The sequence below is a fragment of the Hyla sarda genome, chromosome 4 (assembly GCF_029499605.1).
Source record: "Hyla sarda isolate aHylSar1 chromosome 4, aHylSar1.hap1, whole genome shotgun sequence".
Taxonomy (NCBI): Eukaryota; Metazoa; Chordata; class Amphibia; order Anura; family Hylidae; genus Hyla; species Hyla sarda.
The window spans coordinates 205,087,337-205,107,391 of NC_079192.1; the positions used below are offsets into that span (position 1 = coordinate 205,087,337).

A 20,055-nucleotide genomic window follows, 5' to 3' on the forward strand; every position below is an offset into this window, starting at 1 on the left:
TGCGGGCGCTTATTTTAATAATGCTATGCGCGCGCAGAGGTGTCCCAGTGCCAATGAGAGGCGTCTTTTGTTAAGCCCCGCCCCTCCTTTCTCTTTTGCCCAGTGTCCCTCCCCTTCCCTCTCTCTCTTCCTCAGCTGCGGACCGGAGTTCTCCTCACAGCAGCAACCTCACAGGGGACACAGACACTGGGTGAGACCGTTTTAATTTGCTATGTCTGAACCCAGAACTGTCCCTCCTTCTAGACAGCTAACTGGGGCCCTGGTCACCTATTATACTTGTAAGGACTGTAACGCTAAAATGTCTGGTTCTGCTGAACCCACTTGTCCCGCCTGCACCACTGCACCCCCTGACCCTCCTGGTATTTCTTCTCAGGATTCTCCTCCAGACCCTGTGGGCTCTGTTATCCCTCCAGAATGGGTGTCTTCTCTCTCAATCTATTTCTGACTTAGCACAGGTCTCCTGTTCCGTGGTGACTGCCTTGGAGAGGTCCTCCTTTAGCCGACCCTCTAGAGAGACCAGCTCTCCCTCTCCCTATGTTAAGCGCTCTCATAAGTGTACCAAGGGTAGTTCCTCAGACTCATCTCAGGAGTCTACTAGCAGACATAAGTGCTCTCCTCATAGGTATCGCCTCTCTGCCTCAGCAGCCCGCACACGCACCTCCTCTAAGAGGCACTCACCGGGTCGCCACTCTGGGTCTCCAGATCAGCGCACCAGGTCAGTTTCTCCCTCATCCAGGGCTGCCTCCACCCGTTCCCGCTCTCCTGGAGAACTGGAAGATGAGGTTTCTGATTCTGACTCAGAGGACCGAACTGATACGGCCGGCCTGGCGGACACTTTGGTTGAGGCCATAAGGGACACTTCATCTAGAGGACCCAGGAACTTCGGACTTGGCTCCAGAAGTTTCCTTTCACCGTTCCCGGCCTGCACCTAAGGCTTTCAGCTCTCATGCTGAATTTGATGCATTGCTGTAGTTTGCCTGGAAGCACCCTGACAAGTAGTTTCAAGAAACCAAGAAGGTTCAAGCGCAATTTCCCTTTGCCAAGGACCTTATTGCTCGGTGGACCACTCCTCCCACAGTGGACCCTCCGGTCTCCCGCCTGTCAAATGCAACTACTCTGCCATTGGCGGACGCAGCTTCCTTCAAAGATCCGGCAGACAAGAAAGTGGAGACTCTGGCAAAGTTTGCCTTTGAAGCAGCGGGTTCTTCCTTGCTTCCTGCTTTTGCTTCTGCCCGGGTGTCAAAAGCTCTTTCAGTCTGGGCTTCCCAACTCCACCAGGGTATTCTTTCCAGATCCCCCGCAGAGGATTTGTCTGAATTAGCTCTCCAGCTATCCTGGGCCGGGGACTATCTCTGTACTGCTTCTATGCAATCAGCCCATTGTGCGGCCTTTGTTACAGACAACTTGTTGGCCCTTCGTCATTCTATGTGGCTTAAGGCCTGGAACGCGGATTCCTTTTACTGGTTCTCGTCTGTTTGGTAAGCGCCTAGGTGAGATTATCTCAGAGGCGACTGTGGTAAAAGTTCCTTGTTACCCCAAAATAAGGCTCGCAGCACTACCTCTCGCCGAAAGTCTACCTCCTTTCGGAGGTAGACTTTCGGCGAGAGGTAGTGCTGCGAGCCTTATTTTGGGGTAACAAGGAACTTTTACCACCCGTCGCCTCTGAGATAATCTCACCTAGGCGCTTACCAAACAGACGAGAACCAGTAAAAGGAATCCGCGTTCCAGGCCTGGGAGGTTCCAGTGGGATGTCCAGACCGGTGCCCTCGCGGGACAAAAAGGCTTCCTCTTTCCAAATCTGTCCCTCCTGGAAATGGAATAACCGTTCCGGTCGTTTCTCGGCAAAAGCGGGCAACCGCAAGCCTACCTCTGCCTAACGGGACGCCCCCACCCGCAGATTTTTCTTGGGTGGGAGGTCATCTACTTCTCTTCCGGGACATTTGGTCTGCACACATGCAGGACTCCTGGGTCAGGAAAGTGGTGCCCAACGGATACCAGATCGAATTTGCCTCCCTTCCAAAGGACCACTTTTTTCGTTCCAGGGCTCCCCAGTCCCCCTCTCTGGCTAAGGCCTTTCGGGGTGCACTCCAGTCCCTCCTCACTCAGGGAGTTATTGTCCCTGTTCCACCAGAAGAATGTTTGTTTTTTTATTCCAACCTCTTTGTGGTCCCCAAAAAAGGGGGTTCCGTGCGCCCGATCCTAGATCTGAAGCACCTCAACCAATATCTTCTTCTCTGCTATTTCCGCATGGAGTCTCTCCGTTCGTTCGTGGCGTCCATTGATCAAGGAGAGTTTCTTTCCTCATTGAACATTCGGGACGCCTACCTCCACATTCGAATTCTTCCGGGACATCAGCGGTATCTCCGCTTTGCAGTTCTGGAAGGCCATTTTCAATTTGTGGCCCTTCCATTCGGTCTGGCCACTGCTCAGAGGGTCTTCACCAAGGTCCTTGCACCTGTGGTCGCCCTCTTACGGTCGAGAGGTGTCTCAGTGATTCCATACCTTGACAACCTCCTGATGGCCCTGTGGCGTATATCAATCGCCAGGGCGGCACTCGTCCTCTAGCGTCCGATCCCCATATCCGGACTTTTCTTCAGGGAGTGGCCCATGCGGCCCCTCCTTTACAGGTCACCTACACCACCTTGGAACCTGAACTTAGTTCTTGGTGCCTTGCAGGGTGCCCCCTTCGAACCTCTAAGGAACATTCCTCTTCGCCTTCTCTCTTGGAAGGTGGCGTTCCTGATTACGATTACCTCTATTAGGAGAGTTTCAGAGCTTGCAGCTCTCTCCTGCCGCTCTCCCTTCCTGATTGTACACCAGGACAAAGTTGTTTTCTGTCCGGTTCCGTCCTTCTTACCAAAGGTTGTTTCTGCTTTTCATCTTAATGAGGACATCGTCCTTCCATCCTTTTTGTCCGTCTCCATCTCATCCCAAGGAACGTTTGTTCGACAAACTAGATGTGGTGAGGGCTGTTCAGACCCATCTGTCACTTCTTCCTTTCGGCAGAGTGACTCCTTTTTTGTCCTTACGGAAGGTCGCCGTAAAGGACTACCTGCTTCTAAGGCCACTGCAAGGGGAAGACTACACCCTTCAGGGTTTCGGCTCATTCCACTTGTTCTTTCGGCGCATCCTGGGCTTTCCGCAACAAGGCTTCGGCCTCACAGGTTTGTAAGGCGGGCACTTGGTCGTCTTTGCACACCTTCACAAAGTTCTACCAGGTTCATACCTTTACATCCTCTGATGCTAGTCTGGGACGCAAAGTGTTGCAGGCGGCTGTGGTCCAGCCATCCGCCTGACTTTACTTTGCCCACCCTAGGGACTGCTTTTGGTATGTACCATTATCTGTGTCCCCCAATGGAGCCGATAGAGAAAAGAAGATTTTTGTACTTACCGTAAAATCTCCTTCTCGAAGGATCCATTGGGGGACACATCTCCTGCCCTTATTTGTCTGGTGTTCCTGGTTTAGTTATCTGTCAGAGGGTGTGTTCAGTTAATTTTTATTCTGTGGTTTCCTCGGACTGTTCATGGTGCTTTTCTGACCTGTCGGTCCTCTCCTACTGCTCTGGGACTAAAGTTGATTAGCTCAGGTGCCTGTAGGTGGGTATATCCTGCTGGGAGGGGCTGACTTTTTTTCTTTTTTTTTTTTCTTGTTGCCATAGTGTCAAGCCTCCTAGTGACAGCAGCATATACCCATGGTCTGTGTCCCCCAATGGATCCTTCGAGAAAGATTTTACGGTAGTAAAAAATATCCTTTTTGCTTCCTGTGCTTGGGCATATGTGAACGGCCATGGAGGGTTGTTTCCAGGTTTTCCCTTTCCCTTGGGAATTTCCGAGAGAGTGCCATACAACGGTCAATTTTTGTTGTGTAATCCTTGCAGACGCTCCGGTTTCTTTTGAGATTCCTCATCTGTCAGATCTGCCGGCCACCCATTCTGGAGGTGTTCTTGGCATGTCATCCTATGTGATTCCCTTCTCCACAGGCTACCGCATCTGCAGCTAGTACTCCAGATTCCCACATCCAGCGCAAAGTCTCCATGATGATATTCCTACATAGGCGTGGATGGAACCTGATACCGCCAGTCACTCATTTCACAGCTTCTGCGGCCGACACTCCGGTACCCCAATGCTGGTGTGTCTTGTCCGAAGGATTAACCCGTTGTACACTATTGACCCATACCAGTAAGCCGGACAGTGGTCTGTGTGGTTTCCTCTGCTGCCTGTCTTTCATCACACAGCTGATGTATCTGCAGCTGGAGTTCCGGTTCCTCTCTACTGTGCGGGGTAACCGATGGAATGCAGCGTTGTCTACTATGGGCCCATACCAGTCAGTCAGACAGTGGTCTGCATGGTTTACTACACTGCCTGTCATACATCACACAGCTGATGTATCTGAGGCTGGATTTCCGGTACCTCACTACTGTGCTAGGTGACTGATGCAATGACTCGTTGTCTACTATGGACCCATACCAGTAAGCCAGACAGTGGACTGCATGGTTTACTACACCCCCTGTCACACATCACACAGCTGCTGTATCTGCTGCTCGAGTTGAGGTACCTCACTACGGTGCGAGGTGACCGACGGAATGACACGTTGTCTACTATATACCCATACCAGTCAGCCAGACAGTGATCTGCATGGTTCCTACACAGCTTGTCACACATCACACAGCTGATGTATCTGCGGACGGAGTTCCGGTACCTCACTACTGGGCGAGGTGACTGATGGAATGACTTGTTGTCTACTGTGGACACATACCAGTAAGCCAGACAGTGGTCTGCATGGTTTACTACACCGCCTGCCACACGCCACACAGCTGATGCATCTGCTGCTCGAATTCCGGTACCTCACTACGGTGCGAGGTAAGAATGCCACGTTGTCTACTAGGGACCCATACCAGTAAGCCAGACGTGGTCTGCATGGTTCCTACACCGCTTGTCACACATTACATTGCTGATGTATCTGAGGCTGGAGTTCCGGTACCTCTCTACTGGACGAGGTGTCCGACGTAGTGACCCGTTGTCTACTATTCACCGATACCAGTAAGCCAGATAGTGGTCTGCATGGTTGCCTACACCGCCTGTCATACAGCAAATGGCTAATGTATCTGCGGCTGGACTTCTGGTACCTCGCTACTGTGTGAGGTGCTTGACGGAATGATTTGCTGTCCACTATGGATCCATACCAGTAAGCCAGACAGTGGTCTGCATGGTTTACTACACTGCCTGTCACACATCTCACGGCTGTTGTTTCTACGGCTGGAGTTCCAGTACCTCACCACTGTGCGTGGTGCCCGACAGAATGTCTCGCTGTCCACTATGAATCCTTACTGGTAAGCCAGACGGTTGTCTGCATGTTTTCTTCTGCCGCCTGTCACACGTCGCACGACTGACTTTTTTTGCGGCTGGAGTTCTGGTACCCCACTGTTGTACAGTATACGTAGAACTGACCCAGCGTGTCCCACAGACACTATATGAGATGTCAGGGATGCATTCCACGGCTCCTTTGCCTCCCTCTATCTCCCAGGGGGCAGGGTTTCTCGGCCTCCCCGCCCTCCCACCTTTGACAAAAGGGCACAGTTATCGCCTGTCTGCCTGTTCTTTTTTCACCAACAGCCTGGGGGCGTTCTTGTTCAGCCAGACTGTTGTCTACACTGTTTTTGCCGCCATCGGTCTCTGACCTCTGGGCTGCGGCGGACATAGCCAAGTTTCCGATACCTCACTGCTGGGTGAGGGATCTGGAGTAGGGTCCCTACAGGTAAACGGAATTGATGCTAGTCGGACAATCATTCGTCTTTTGGGTTTTCTAAAGCACTAGGCTGCACTCTAGTACCCCGCTTTCTGTGGAAGGTTGAATGGAGTGACCCTGGGTGCTCAGGAATACTATTCCTGCCGGCCAGATGGGTTTCCGCATGGCTTACCACTACGACGGGTCAACTACCATACACTTTCACCCCGTGGACGATAGTTCAGGTTACCCACTGCCATGATGTAGTTTCTAGTGAGTCACCCCATGTTGCCCCATGGACCTTATACAATGCATCACATACTGGTTTACAGGGTTACCTACTTGGCCAGGTCCCTCTCTGCATGCCTTCTACTCTGTCTACAGGCTGGTATCTCACTCCGCTGTGTGTTTCCGTATGCGGGACCTGGTGTGACCTCTGTCCCTTTGCCACATAGCCAGACTGTCTGCAAGGTGTTCTAATCCAGCCGGTTACCTCCCCCATTTCTGCCGCAGCTGCTGTCCGGTGTCTCTCTTCCAGCTGCACTTCCGCAGAGTGTGTACCTGTGGGTTCTAGGGACCCTTTCTTCCTGTAAGTCACTCTGTCTGCATTTTTCCTGCTCCACATTCATTCTTCATCTCCTGAGTTTGCATCGGCAGCCTTGGTGTCTGGCACCATTAGGAGATGGGGTGTGGGCTTTTTTTCTGCAGGTCCAAGGGACTGTCTCAGCAACAGCAGCATCACTCTGTTCTCCTTTGTTAGGTTGCACTGTTGGTTTGCTAGAGGCATACCTTCCTTCCCGCTGGTCCCTTTTGTATGGCTGCAGTTTCTTTCGTGTCTGCAGTCTTGGTACCCCACTGCTATTGTAGGATTCCCACGTTTGTTCCTACATATGCTAAGACCGCTCTGTAGCTGTAGCACCCACCTTTCCTTTTGTTCAGTGGGGTGAGCCCTAGGGGCTTCCGGTGATTTTGTTTCCGCAATTTTGCGGCGGTTGAGCACTACTGTTCTTACATGGGGCCTGCTGGGGCAATGGTCAGTTCAGCGCCTCCTTATGCCTCTAGGTGTTTTTTTCCGGGGATTCTGTCCGGGGTGGCTCAGGCACCTACTCGTTACTGTCTGAAATGGCTTGCAATGCGTCTTGTATTTTTTGCACAGCTCCAGTGTACAGGATTCCGATCTCTCTTGGGACACAAGGTGGCTCCTCCAAACAACGATGGTTGCCGCTGGGGGCTCCTTCCACCCAGTACTTGTCCCGTGCCTGTGGGGCAGCTTTTCCCTGCTCCTACTACCTCTCTCTCCTCTGGAGGGACTATTTTGTTGAGTTTTTTTTTACTGCTGCCAAGATGATGCCATCTCACTGCTCCCACTATATAGGTGGAATATCTGGCGGGGCCCCTGTTTTTTTGCTGAGAGCATTCAACTAGGATTTTTACATTCTAGGCTTGTGTGCTTACTGTCCACTATTACAGCCTGGCTCTCTTTCTATTTTTGGTTATCTACTGCTGCTCACGCAGCCTAGGCTCTCTCCTCTGTTGGAGGGTGTCTTGGGTCTTTACAGAGGACTGCCTCTTCCTTTGGCGTCCTAGTACCTCTCCTTGGACGGGAGATCTTCAGGGAGTTCAATTTCTGGTCATAGTGTGTCTCTGCCTGGGGGGCTTGTCCGCAGGCCTTGTGGACACGTGAGTTCAGTCTTGGGACTGATTCCTTTTCTTTGGTGGTTGTTTTTCCCACCCTACTGGATTGCTTTGGTACGTCCCATCAGTAAGGTGTCCCCCAATGAAGAGCGACCAAGAGAGAGATTTTTTTTTTGTACTCACCCTAAAATCTTTCCCGTAGCCTTCATTGGGGGGACACCGCACCCTCCCATTTCTTCATCTTTTTTCCAGACTCTCTTTCCGGTTCTTAGGTTGTTTATCCGGAAATGCTTTCTAGGGTCCTTCTGACGTATGTCTTTGTTGGCTTCTCCTACTGCTTTGTGACAAAACTGATTACCTCACTTTAGGTGGGTGGGTATACCCTGCCAGGGTGGAGCCGATGAAGGCTACGAGAAAGAGATTTTACGGTGAGTACCAAAAAATCTCCTTATCCCCTATCCACAGGATAAGGGATACGTTTCTGATCACCGGGGGTCCAACCGCTGGGACACCCCACCCCCCGCGATCTACCAAACTGGGCCCCTGCATTGCCGCTCTATGTGAGCGGCTAATGTGTGTAGCATCGACCTCTCTGAGTATGCCCTCTCCCCCGTACAGTTCTATGGGAGAGGCGGGAAGGTACGAATGCTGCCTCCGGCCTCTCCCATAGAGATACATGGAGGCGTGTCGGTCGTGTCATGCTGTGGCCAGCACGCCTCCTGCACCGGAGAGCTGTGGCCCCGTGCAGGAGATAGTAGGGGGGGTCCCAGCGGTCAGACCCCCAGCGATCAGACACTTATCCCCTATCCTGTGGATATGGGATAAGTTGTCTTTTGCTGCAGATGTCCTTTAAATAAATATTACTGTACTGTAGATTGGTTGTCGAATTAGTCTGCCAGTTTGCAGCAATCATAGACTGACAGGAAGCTGAAAATGGCTGGAACAGGAAGTGGAATCCACATGTGTTTTCAAGTGCATTATTTTATACAACAAAATCCCAGGAGGTACCAGGGTGATACACTATTACAACATCTTTAGGGGAAACCCTCAATGGGGTACCCTAAACTAAGACACCTCCCTCTAAAACATAACTTTTATTTATTCCATTAAAAGGATGTAAAGAAAAAAAGGAAAATGATGTAAAGACACAGTTATGTAATATAAAATGTGGTATGATAGGTGTCCATCTCACTCACCTAATTTAAAAACACATTTCCAGTATAGTTCCTATTACATTTGAAGCACAACTGCTTAGCATGATTGAATGTGCACTAGTAGGGAAGGACATTAAAGAGCAGGCCAGTTAATAGTTGCATTGGAGCAAACTATAGGAGCTGCTATTTAAAAGTTCCCAATAGCCAGTTCCTTCTTAAGGAATTAAGGAACTGGCTATTGGAAACTTTTAAATACCAGCTCCTATAATTCGCTCCAATGCAACTATTAACTGGCCTGCTCTTGAATGGCCTTCCGTACTAGTGCACATTCAATCATGCTAAGCAGTTGTGACATGCCTCAAATGTAATAGGAGCTATACTGGAAATGTGTTTTAAATTAGGTGTGTGTTTTCACATTATCCTTTTTCTTTTTTCCTTTTAATGGAGTAAATAAAAGATGTTTTAAAGGGAGTTGTCTTAGTTTAGGGTACCCCTTTGGGGGTTTCCTCTAAAGTTGTTGTAATTGTTCAAGTGCATTATGAAGCAGAATCCTCAACTAAATCATTGAGGGGAAAAAAGTGAACAAGACCTAACATTACTGCTGTAAAATACTTTTGCTAATGATGACATAGGTTCGCAGTAGTAATGCCTGCTTTGTAAATCTTGTTAGCTGCAGATGAGACTGAACCAGCATTGAAAAGACATAAAGAACAACTTGCATACATGCAGTCTGAAGAATTTCAGAAGATTCTGAAAGCCAAATCTAAGCACACTGGTGTCCTCAAGGAGGTATTGAACTAGTTTATTTATATAATGTTACATCAATTCTGAAAATAGTAAAGTTGCATTTCCTTTAATGCAATACCTTCATTAGATTGTATTCATAAGGAGTATATAACAGGATTATTTCATGTTATGACAATGTTGCTAGTCTTAAAAAAAAAAATTTCATACATTCACAGGATTCTACGTTTTTGATGCTAAATATATGGATCTTACATCATATATATTTTTTTTCTCCCTGCTTTTTAAATCTTATTTTTCTGTTGTGTATGCAGCAGCATATACTGTTCTGCCATAACCTGAAAAACACCTGTCTAATATTGTGTAGGCCTCCCTTGTGTTGCAGGTGTCCTGTGGTATCTGGAACCAAATCATGTTCCTCTAACCATTCCTGAACAATTTTTGCAGAGTGCATTATTCTGCTGGCCACTGATATTAGGGGATACCATTGTCATGAAGGCTTAGTTCCTATCAGTGTTGAGCTCCGTTCAGGGAACTTCTATTTGCTGGGAGATGACTAGTTGAACAGAAAAAAAATACACAGGTTCAATTCTTGTTTCTCTGCTCGACTTCTGGAAAAACGGCGAACACCAGACGGAAACTTGACAGACCCCATTCAAAGTCAGTGGGATCCGTTAGTGTCTATTGTGCAACTTACCATCCAGGTCCAATGTTTGTCGCCAGAACAGACTCAAACACAGCTGTGCACTTAGCCTTAGATGGGTGTTTTGTTGTTTCACCACAATACCTTCTTGGACTACTTTCGGTAGTTATAAACCACTGACTACTAGGGACGCCTCATGACCTTTTGAGATTGTCTGACACAGTTGCCTTAGCCCATTGTTTTGGCCCTTGTTAAATAATTAAATCCTTTTGGCTAGGTTCACACTGCGGAATCTCTAGCCGCAAATTCAGAGTGCAGTCAGCGCCTACTTTATCAGTCAGCGCTAGGCCTGCACATGCATTGCCGTGGCAATATATTCCTGGTGACAGAGATCATTCTTTTGGCGGCGGAAATTTCCTACTGAAATTTCAAAGTGTAATTTCACTCCGAAATTCAGTAGTGTGAACCTAGCCTTACTCTTGCCACTTTCTTCCAGCACCTCACTTTTAATAACTGACTATTCACTTGCTGCCTTGCTTTCTCTTGTCAGTGGTTTTAGAATGAGTTCACATGTAGCAGCCATGATGTGTCTGAAATCTACACCAATGTTAGGTTTTACTTAGAATTGTGGATGTTTTCAAATTGATGAAGACCACATGGTTTTGCAGGTAAAGAAGTTTTCCTGCCATTAACAAGAAGTACACTGCAGAGATTAGCATCATTCACATTAGTCCATGTACCCACTGGGGCTCAGTCTACAATCTCAGATCTATACACAAGGGACAGTTTTAAAGGCAACAAAATAACCTATTAGTCTGTTTTTGAAGTCTGCAAGTAAGCCAGAGTACCTTGGTTGGATTTGAACTCAACCCAAGACTAAATGCTGCCCTCTTCATGCTGTTATAGTTGCATTCCAGGCTTTTTTCTTTGCCATTTTCAGTTGAATACATACATTAATTGTACCATGTGACCATGACTAAATGCTTATCTAGTTCTGTTTTCTGAGATTAGAATTTTATACATATAATGGTCTCATTGCTCTCATTCTCTTTAAGGCTGAAGCAGACATTCAAGAAAAATACTTTGAACCACTTGTGAAAAAAGAGCAGATGGAAGAAAAGATGAAAAGTATAAGGGAACAGAAGTGTCGTGTGGTGACCTGTAAAACTGTAAGTTTTTAACATCTATAGAAAATTTGCCTCAATCCTGAAAACTAAAGTGCAATAGGACCAAAACTTCTAAAGTACATCCACAGGGGCAGAAACAAAAACAGGTGCAGGATTTGACAGGGGATAGACGCCAAAATAATTGAAGATTTTACCACAAAATCCACATGTGTTGCATGCAAATTTGACATGGATTTCATCCAATCTATTTCCAGGTCAATTGTCTAGTGGATTTTTTTGCAGTGTTGAGATGGTTTGTTGATGTATCATTAAGTAATCTAGTACTGAATAACATTAGTACTGTCCATATATCTGGTAGAAAATTTGCAGTATAACTGCCCCTAAAGGATTGCTTACATGTTCTTTTAATGTCAATGCCAAATGTGTTTTGCTATTCTGCTTACTACAGTAGACAGGCATTTTTGTCCTCACTAAAAGTTTACACTTCAGAACCTCAGAAATTTCCACCTCAACCCTGGCAGGTCCCTGTTGACCTTATACATGCATTAAGCTATAAAATGCAACGGAAATGTAACATGCATAAGCAAAGCTGTAACATTATTCAACATTAATATTGTGTTGAGAATATTGGTCATATCAATGTGTTCATTATAATGTCAGTAACTGACCTGCTGTGTTTTTGGACTTCTCTTACCAGTGTAAGTACACACATTACAAGCTGCTGGACAAATGTATTAGCGAAAACCACGACTTCCATTGGCATGATGGTATGAAACGCTTTTTCAAGTGTCCGTGTGGGAACAGGACAATTGCACTAGATCGACTCCCCAAGAAGCCCTGCAGGTATAACTCTGTTTTGTAAGAGAAAACCTGTTTACTAAAGGTTAATACTTTCAGTGGCAAGGATGTATGTAACACTGCTCCCAAACTTACATGCTAGTCTCTGGTTTTTCTCAGTACAGATATTGATGTGATCCCTTCTGATTATTGAAAGTGGCTGGTGTCTTTTCTTGTCTGTTTGCATAAACCAACTATTCAGCCTTTGCAGAAAATGTCATGTTCTAATTTTAAGACAAACTTACAGAATGCAAATATATTTTAAAATTGGGTTAACTACGAAACCTTTTTAAATAAAAAAAAATATATATATATATAAAGATTTTCACAGGGCTCCACGCCTTTGACTTCCAAATCTTAAACATCAAGCTACAATTGCAGTCTAAATTTTAGATAACTGTGTACCCCTTTAACCCCTTAACGACCACGGACGTAAATGTACGTCCTGGTTTGGCGGGGCTTCCCGCACCAGGACGTAAATTTACGTCCTGTGTATGACTGCTAGCATTGGAATGGCGCTCGCGTTATACATGGCAGGTTTCGGCTGCTAGTAGCAGCCGGGGACACGCCCGTAATGGCCGACATCAGCCATTAACCCCTCAGATGCCGTGATCAATACAGATCACGGCAGTGCGGTACTTTGGATGATCAGATCGCCCACAGTGCTCCGATCATCCAGCATGGCGGCCGGAGGTCCCCTCACCTGGCTCTGGCCGTCTCACGGGGTTTTCTGCTCTGGTCTGAGCAGACCAGAGCAGAAGATGACCGATCAGTGCTGTGTCCTATATATAGCACTGAACAGTATTAGCACTCAAAGGATTGCTATATATAGTCCCCTATGGGGACATAAAAAGTTTAAAATAAAAGTTGAAAAAATGTAAAAATAAAAAGTAGAAAAAGTGAAAAATCCCCTCCCCCAATAAAAATTAAAATTGTCAGTTTTTCCCATTTTATCCCCAAAAAGCGTAAACAAATTTTTTTTATAAACATATTTGGTATCGCCACGTGTGTAAATGTCCGTACTATCAAAATATAATGTTAATTATCCCGTACGGTGAATGGCGTAAACGTAAAAAGTTTAAGTCCAAAAATGCTGCTTTTTTGTCACATTTTATATAAAAAAAAAATGAATAAAAAATTATCTAAAAGTTTTATATACCGTATTTATCGGCGTAGAACACTCACTTTTAAAACTTAAATTTGAGGCAAAAAGTCTGCCTGTGTGTTATACGCCGATAAATCTTCTGGTCGCTGATTTAAAGCGGCCGCAGCAGCGGCTGCTTGTTAAGTATTAGCAGCACGGCCACTTTAAATCAGTGACCAGCGGCGTCTCCTCCCCACTGCGGTCAGTGAAGCAGATGAGTGATGTCCTCTGCTGACTTCTCTGCGCGCCATCACTGACGTCACTTTTCATTTCCTGTATTCGCCGCCGAAAAGTGACATCCCTGATGTCGCACAGAGAAGCCGGGAGAGGACGTCACTCATCTGTTTCACTGACCCCGCAGCCCGCAAGACCCGCCGCCTGAACTGACCTGCCGAGGTGCAGACAGGTAAGGAAAGAGGAAGAGTGGTCTTCAACTTGCGGACCTCCATATGTTGCAAAACTAGCAGTTGGCTGTCCGGGCATGCTGGGAGTTGTAGTTTTGCAACATCTGGAGGTCCGCAGGTTGAAGACCACTGGATAGGAGGAACATGATGGGGGGATGATGAGACGGCGAAATGATGAGGGGGAAGGGGGGCATGATGAGACGGGGTGGGGGATGATGAAAGGGGAATGATGGGGTGACCTGATGAGACGGGGGGGGGGGCATGATGAGACGGGGGGAAATGATGGGGGACATGATGAGACGGGGTGGGGGGATGATGAGACGGGGAAATGATGGTGGGGGAGGAACTAAATGCTTAATGTCTGTATGGCTAGTGGTGGTCTATGACAGGGGGAAATGATGAGACATGGGGGGATGATGAGACATGGGGGGTGGCGATGAGAGGGGTAAATGTGGCACAGGGACTGATAAAAGGGAAGGAATCATGTGGCACTGGAGGGGACAGGACCAAACAGGTGCAGAAGAAAATGAAGTTGGGGGGATGATGTGGCATTTAGTCCAAGTCATTTATTTTACATTTTATTTTTTTTTACTTAAATTTCCCTGTTAAAATGGGGGTGTGTGTTATACCCAGATCAATACGGTATGCAAATGTGGTATCGATAAAAAGTACAGATGACGACGTGAAAAATGAGCCATCATACTGCCCTATATATGGAAAAATGAAAAAGTTATAGGTGGTCAAAATAGGGCGATTTTAGATTACTGATTTTGTACAAAAAAGTTTTTTAGATTTTTTTTTTTTTTTTTTGCGGTACGGAAATATAACCGTATCTAGCCATGGGTATCATTTTAATCGTATTGACCAACAGAATAAAGAACACATAATTTTTACCGTAAAGTGTATAGTGTGAAAACAAAAGCCTCCAAAATGCGCAAAATTGGGGTTTTCATTTAAATTTCCTCCCTAAAAATTATATATTTTTTTGGTTTCGCCGTACATTTTATGGTAAAATGAGAGGTTTCATTGCAGAGTACAATTGGTCACGCAAAAAACAAGCCCTTATATGGGTCTGTAGATGGAGTTATGGATTTTAGAAGGCGAGGAGGAAAAAACAAAAACGCTAAAATAAATTGTCCTGGTCCTTAAGGTGAAAATGAGCTTGGTTCTTAAGGGGTTAAAGTATTCCTCTTGTCTGCAACTGTAACATGAAAATTTTACTGCATATATAGTTGCTATTGACCACTAGCCTTAGGATATATCTTTACAAAAAGTGATGTTTTTGTGTGAACAAAGCCCCAAAGTATGTTAACTTTCATAGGGTTTAATGTAGAGAATTGCTATAAATTTTTTGTTGTTTTCTTCTTTGCAGCACATGTGGATTGTTCAAATGGGAGCGAGATGGCATGCTTAAGGTATGGCTAGAAGGTTTTCTTGAGCTTTTGAGTGATGTTTTTTTTCCCCTCAGTGAGATGAAGAACACTATAGGTTAAGAACCAAGCAGGGTATCTCAGCAGATCTAAAAAAAAATATCCGTGTCATCTACACACACTTTCAATACATGATTGCTTAATCAATCTGGCATTCATACAGATCTCGTATACTATTGCAGTGTGCTTGGCTTTCTAAATGAAGCCAAGCACAAGCAATGAAGGGGGATAACCCTCAGGATTGCTTCTGTCCCTTTATTTTATGGTGGGGGTCTCAGTAGCCAGACCTATTGAGCACAACGTCTGACATGTCAAATGAACCAGCTCCCAACCAGACCACCCACCCTGGTTGATTTGTCCCTGTGGCTGCACAGCAATAATTGAAACTTTCATCAGCCCCTGTACAGGCCATCATTACCCAGGGTGAATATCCGCAATTACTGCCACTAAAAGTAGGGCCCCCTCCGATGATTGCCCTATTTTTAGCCACTACCAAAAACCTCTAAACATTTCTTCTGGCCTTCTCTGCTGCTGGAGCCTATGTAGCTCCCCTATAATGCCTCCCCTGGACTCGGGAGGACCCTATTATCTTGACTGGGCCATTACACCAACCAGGCGCTGAGCTCCACCTGTATTGCCTGCACAGCAATACCATATCAACTGGTTAGCTACCAGCCAGGTCGCTGCACCAGCATTGAGGACTGCGGCACGGCCATGCCTTTCCCACTGCTCAAATCTGTCAAGGGTCTCTTCTCCAGCTTACATGAGATGGGGGTTACGATCTGCCATATTGCACCAGGCAACAACTGAAAACGTGTTTGTTTTTTTCTCTACCTTTCCCCCATGTGCAATCTCCTTTTCGTGCTCATAACGCCATCCTTTAACCACCTGTTCCCAGCTCTTTACTGCCCAACTTTTTGATGACAATTTCCAATCACTTTGTGGACAACACAAAGCTGCCTCCTCCCCCAGCCTGATCCTCAGCCTTTTTTAACTAAACTGCTATCCTGTTTCCTATCCCCCTGATTGTCTGGTGGTTTACAGTGATACCCTTATGACTCCATGTCTGGAGCTTCCCAAACTTGTTGCTCCGACTAGTGTTCCAATTCACAGAAGAAGCCTTGTCCGAGACTCTAAACTGTGTCATACCAAAATTTTCCAGGAAATTTTATATGAGATAAACAGAGGGGTGTAAGTGTTCTGTGCTTGGACAGCACTTTGTTGACCTGGGGATTTGTTAGATTTAAGAGTGAGCAAACTTTATATTGTCAAATGTATTTATTTTTTTCTATTGTAACCTAAACAGGAAAAAAGTGGACCGAAAATTGGAGGTGAAACACTGCTGCCAAGGGGAGAAGAGCATGGCAGATTTCTCAATAGTCTTAAATAATAAAGTACTTTATGATATTGTACAACCAGTTAAACCAAAGTCCTCCTTATTGTTTAACTACTGCTGGACTACTAGAACACTAGTTCTTTGTCCCATTACACTATTTTGTTTTCCTGAGGGCTTTGTCATCAATCTTTTTAGATGGACAATATTTTTATGAAATTATATACTGTGATGTTTGAGACTATATTACATAAACTGCAGATAATAGAAAAAGGAGAAACACTGTCTAGGAGGTGCTGCTCACAAGGAGGTAACAAATGGAGAGACTCGGGCCAGCACAGGACAATAGTTTATTTGGCAAAGAGGACAAAGTGTTTCGGCACACAAGGAGTGCCTTCCTCTGGTCCAAACGTACAATGCACTCCTCCTAGGTAGTGGGATGCAAGGGTGCTGTTGGGGATCCTGTGAGTAGCAGTGCTGACATTGGTTTTACATGAATATTAACTGCATACCTCATTTACAGTGCTTGAAAAATGATACGGATTCATTTCAAACTCAGAAAATTTGTGAAATAGTTCAAATTAAGTTGCCTCAAAATGAGGTTCTCTGGTACCTGTTTGATAGTAGAGTCATGCACCGAAGATCAATTTAAAGTCTGCGTTCTAATCTGTACTGATAATATGTTGGTAGTTTACCATTATAGTATATGCTGGAAAAACTGCTCAGCACGCACAAATCTGTAAATATTTTTATGTTACACTGTTTTATTGATCATGCCTTTTTATATAGATTTCTATGTGTATTTGGACATGTATTTATGTATGTAATAAATAATTTTAAGAGATAATAATAAGAGATGGTGTTAACCCCTTGGGGACAGAGCCCATTATGACCCTAAGGACCAGAGCATTTTTTTCAAATCTGACCTCTGTCACTTTATGCATTAATAAGTCTGCTTTTACTTATAAATTTGATTCCGAGATTGTTTTTTCATGACATATTCTACTTTGTTAGTGGTAAATTTTTGTCGATACTTTCATCATTTCTTGGTCAAAAAATTCAAAAATTTCTGGAAAAATTTGAAAATTTCGAATTTTTTTACTTTGAAGCACTCTGCATGATTCACATATCCAATATGTCTACTTTGTGTTGACATCATAAAAAGTTGATACATTTTTACTTTTTGAAGACATCAGAGGGCTTCAAAGTTTAGTAGCAATTTTTCACGAAAATTTTTAAAATCTCAGAATTTTTCAGGGACCAGTTATTTTTTTAAGTGAATGTGATGGTCTTTATTTTAGAAACACCCCATAAATAACTCCATTATGAAAACTGCACCCCTCAAAGTATTCAAAATGACATTCAAAAAGTTTAACCCTTTAGATGTTTCGCAGAAATAGCAGCAAAATGGAGGCGAAAAATCAAAATCTCCATTTTTTTTTTTTTTTTTTTTTTTACACTAACATGTCGTCGTAGCCCCATTTTTATTTTTATTTTTCATTTTTACAAGGGGTAAAAGGTAAAAAGGCCCACCAAAGCTTGTAATACATTTTCTCTCGAGTAAGGAAATACCTCATGTGGATGTAAAGTGCTCTGTGGGTGCACTAGAGGGCTCAGAAGGGAAGGAGCGACAATGGGATTTTGGAGAGTGAATTATTCTGAAATGGTTTTTTTTTTTGGGGGGGGGGGGGGGGGGGGCGCATGTTGCATTTAGGAAGCCCCCATGATGTCAGAACAGCAAACACCCCATATGACATACTATTTTGGAAACTGCACCCCTCAGGGAACGTAACAAGGGGTAAATTGAGTTTTTATACCTCACAGGTGTTTGACGAACTTTTGTTAAAGTGGGACATGAAAATGAAAAATGTGATTTTTAACACTAAAATGCTGGTGTTTGCCCCAAACTTTTCAATTCACAAGGAGCAATATGAGAAAATGCCCCCCAAAATTTGTAACCCCATTTCTCTTGAGTAAGGAAATATGTGGATTCAAAGTGCTATGTCGGTGCACTAGAGGGCTCAGAAGGAAAGGAACGAGATTGGGCTTTTGGAGACCAAATTTTGCTGAAATGGTTTTTGGGGGGCATGTCACATTTAGGAAGCCCCAATGATGCCTGAACAGTAAAAAATAAACCCACGTGGCACCCTATTTTGGAAACGACACCCCTCAAGGAACATAACAAGTAATTGACAAGCTTTCGTTAAAGTGGGACGTAAAAATAAACAATTTTTCAATAAAATGCTGGTTACTCCAAATTTTTCATTTTCACAAGGGGTAATATGAGAAAAGGCCCATGTAAGGGTGTGTATGTAGGGTTTTACTTTTTATTTTGTCGTAATGTAGTGTTTTTAGGGTACATTCTCGCAGGCGGGGATTCACAGTGAGTTTGAGCTGCGGTGGAAAATTTGCCGCAGCTCAAACATGTAGAAGAAAACTCACTGTAAATCCCCACCTGTGGCGCCCCAAACCTTCAGCTGTTGCAAAACAACTCCCTGAATGCACTGACAGACTGTGTATGCTGGGAGTTGTAGTTTTGCAACAGCTGTAGGCACCACTGAGTTAGGAAACAGACTCTAGCTCAGTGATTCCAAACTGTAGCACTCCAGATGTTGCAAAACTACAACTCCAAGCATGCCCAGAATGTCCAGTTATGCTAGGAGTTGTAGTTTTGCAACATCTGAAGGGCCAGATATTGCAGAACTACACAGCCCAGCATCCCTGAATGTCTGGGCATGCTGCTAATTGTAGTTTTGCAACATCTGGAGGGCTACAGTTTGGAGACAACCGTATAGTGGTCTTTAAACTGTGCCCCTTCAGATGTTGCAAAACTACAACTCCCAGCATGCCCAGACAGCCAAAGGCTGTCTGGGCACGCCGGGAGTTGTAGTTTTGCAACTTTTAGAGGGCCACCGTGAAGATCACTTACCAGCGATCTTCACTGCAGCCTCCTCCACTGCTGCAGTTTCCGGCCTGCCTCCTCCTGCCGCCGCCTCTGCTCTGGTAAGCAGGCCATGCTCAACCCCCCCCCTCGCCAAACTTGGTCCCCCCGCTCTGCCCGGACTTCATTCGGTGGGCAGAGATGGGAAAATTAACTAACCACCCCCACCACCAACTTCCATTGGTCGGTTAGTGATGACTGACCAATGGCAGGGGGATAGGAGGAGGTGGCACCTCGCTCCTATCCTTTAAGGAGGGTCGAAGCTCTGATCACTCTTATTTTCCGGGCAATCGGGTCACCAGTGGCCCGAAATCGCCGGTCTGAATTGACTGGCGATTTGTGGTGATCGTCTACATGGGGATGGGGGGGGGGGGGTCTCAGGACCTCCCTAGGCATTGCCATGGGATGCCTGCTAATAGATATCAGCAGTCATCCCAGTCTGGTCACCACCTGGCGAGCGGTGGTGATTAGAAATACACAGGGTGTACAGGAACGCCCTCCTTCCTTAAGTACCTGTACACCCTCCATCCTCAACAGGTTAAAGGGATTGTGTCCTTAAATATGACCCATTGTTTAAATCCATGTGTTTTTTTTTTTTCTAACTTTGCATTTCACTGTCTATATATTAAAACATTCATGAAATATTGCAGTTTTCATTCTGGTTTCTAGGGCTGAAGCTAAGCTGAGACTTCCTTTTCTGTACAGCTCATTTCTAACTAATGCCTTTTCTAGGAGCAGACAGTTAAAAGGTGACACCAGTATATAGATTACACTGGATCCACCACCATTCACCAGGGCTGTGGAGTTGGACGAAATTTTTGGTACCTGGAGTCGGCAAACAATGCACGGACTCCAACTCAGACTCCTACTAAATTTAGATTGGAATAAAAAAAAGCACGTTTAAATTTCCCAATTCACAAAAAGTTATAATGAATGAC

General features: G+C 45.3%; 1 protein-coding gene across 2 annotated transcripts in view; it reads left to right on the plus strand.

The window, feature by feature from the left end:
* Positions 1-17,009, plus strand: part of MCM10 (minichromosome maintenance 10 replication initiation factor) — a 61,215-nt gene extending 44,206 nt beyond the window's left edge. Inside the window, exons 16-20 of one of the 2 annotated variants that reach the window (XM_056573347.1) lie at positions 9,191-9,303; positions 10,957-11,070; positions 11,726-11,871; positions 14,786-14,828; positions 16,150-17,009. In XM_056573347.1, coding sequence (XP_056429322.1) covers positions 9,191-9,303; positions 10,957-11,070; positions 11,726-11,871; positions 14,786-14,828; positions 16,150-16,233 — 500 coding nt within the window. In that variant the 3' untranslated portion in view covers positions 16,234-17,009. Of the gene's footprint in view, positions 1-9,184; positions 9,304-10,956; positions 11,071-11,725; positions 11,872-14,785; positions 14,829-16,149 lie in introns of both variants that reach the window. The other variant, XM_056573346.1, reaches the window with a different exon arrangement.
* Positions 17,010-20,055: the final 3,046 nt, after the last annotated feature.